The sequence below is a fragment of the Myotis daubentonii genome, chromosome X (genome assembly GCF_963259705.1).
Source record: "Myotis daubentonii chromosome X, mMyoDau2.1, whole genome shotgun sequence".
Classification (NCBI taxonomy): Eukaryota; Metazoa; Chordata; class Mammalia; order Chiroptera; family Vespertilionidae; genus Myotis; species Myotis daubentonii.
In genome coordinates, this window is record NC_081861.1 from 61,460,729 (window position 1) to 61,462,917 (window position 2,189).

The 2,189-nt window shown below is 41.1% G+C and overlaps 1 protein-coding gene across 1 annotated transcript; it reads left to right on the plus strand.

The window, feature by feature from the left end:
• Positions 1-903: 903 nt before the first annotated feature.
• On the plus strand, positions 904-1,431 carry LOC132223777 (large ribosomal subunit protein uL24-like). Its single transcript, XM_059678796.1, has one exon. The coding sequence runs from the start codon at positions 945-947 to the stop codon at positions 1,380-1,382; it is 438 nt and encodes a 145-aa protein (XP_059534779.1). The 5' UTR covers positions 904-944; the 3' UTR covers positions 1,383-1,431.
• Positions 1,432-2,189: the final 758 nt, after the last annotated feature.

The following is a 2,189-nucleotide window of genomic DNA, read 5'->3' on the forward strand; positions in this document are numbered from 1 at the left end:
AAGTGGAAGAAGGGGGGAAGGGGAAGGCACAGGCTTGCTCCTGGGAGAGAGAGAACACTGGGTCCTCTGTCCTAAGGGTTTTAAGGGTGTAGATTTTAGGGGAGGTCCCAGGGGAAGATCTCAGTAGACTATTCAGCAGCTTTCCAGGTGTGTCCTTTCTGGGTCAGGGTCTCCACTGATTGATTGGCTTGCTCCAGGGTATGGGTCATTATCCAATGCAGCTGGTCCTGAGGTCACCCATGGGGTTATTTTCTGGTTTTGCTGCTTTTCTGGGCCTGGAGCTGAAATACAACTGAGGCCCAGATGTTAACTCCAGGGAAGAAAGGTCAGGGGGTCCAGACCACATGACCAGTGATATGCTAAGGGAAGAAAGGTCACCTTAGGGGCGAGGTCCCACCCTACAATTGTCCTTTGCTAGACATCTAGGACTTTTCACCCTGGTGACCTTCTGTACCTGGCCCATCTGTCTAACTGTCTACCACAAAAGTACTCAATTTTTTAGGTTATGGAAAAGCTCTCCAAACTTATCAAAAGTTAAAAAGATTATTCTTCGGTGCATTCTTGTGCTCCATTATGCCCTGCTGGGGGCTCTTGCCCCTCCCACGATTTTCCTGTTGTTCTCATTGTAGGTTTCATGATTAATAGCTTCCAGTAAACCACCTCACCCAGTTTCCAGTGGACCACCTACACCTGGCCCCCACCTGCCCTGGTCCCACTGTTTACTCTTGTACCCTTTACAAGAGACATAAATATCCCACTCCCCCTACTTTGCCTTGCTGATGCCATTTTGACCTCAGCCCCTCACTTAGCAGATGTAACAATAAATTTAAAACTCTTTACCCCTTTTGGCCTCCTGCGTTCCTCCTTCGGTGATCCTAACAGTTATAATTAAACATTCATAGCTCTTCCCTCTTGCGGCCATCTTAGGAGCGCCAGCGGTCAAAATGAAGTTCAACCCCTTTGTGACTTCTGACCGGAGCAAGAACCGTAAAAGGCATTTCAATGCACCTTCCCACATTCGAAGGAAGATCATGTCGTCTCCTCTTTCCAAAGAGCTGAGACAGAAGTACAATGTTCGGTCCATGCCCATCCGAAAGGATGACGAGGTTCAGGTTGTTCGAGGACATTACAAAGGGCAGCAAATTGGCAAAGTCGTCCAGGTTTACAGGAAGAAATACGTCATCTACATTGAACGAGTGCAATGGGAGAAAGCTAATGGGACAACTGTTCATGTGGGCATTCACCCCAGCAAGGTGGTTATCACTAGACTAAAGCTGGACAAAGACCGCAAAAAGATTCTTGAACGTAAAGCCAAATCTTGCCAAGTAGGAAAGGAAAAGGGAAAATACAAGGAAGAAACAATTGAGAAGATGCAGGAATAAAGTAATATTATATACAACTTTCATTAAAAACTTAAAATGAAAAAAAAAACATTCATAGGCAACAATATTCATCATCAGATATCCAGATCATAGAGACCCTCATTGTCAGAAACTTCATTGAGTAAATTGTAGCCTTTTATCCCCATACATTCATACATGCACTAAGGTCTAAAAATAGGATTGGAAAATATTCACTCCAATCATAATAAATTGAACTTGAAGCTGTGTTAAATTCTAGATACTTCTACAGTTAAACTCACCTCTGTGATCTGTTCTTTAACCACAATATTTTGTTTTTCTTATTTGTAAAATAATTAAATCTTGCTTCAATAACTGTTCAGTATGAACTACCTTTTATAAAATTATTCAGTTGACAAAGACATTTTGTTGAAACAACAGAATGATACCATTTTCACATAATCCCTGATGACTGGAGACCTAGGCTCATGCGAAGAATGTCCTTGTGGTTTTGTGGTGCTTCTTGACTAACTGAAAATAGGCTGTTTGTATTGTCCAGGTTGTATTCCTAGATAATCACACAATAGGACTTTTTTTTCCAGCTTACTTATTCATTATAAACAAAAAATTATGCTGAAGACTATTTTTCTTCCAACTGTCTGACAACCTTAAAAATGGCTTTCTAGATACAATTTGAGAAAATAATTCATCTTACAACAATAAATGTCTCTTCAGACAAAATGAAATGGAGAACTGAACATGTATTAAATGAATTGGAGACAACCACTCCTAATTTGAATAGTTTAGGGTCATCAAATCACCAGAATTATTCTATCTGTCACTGCTACT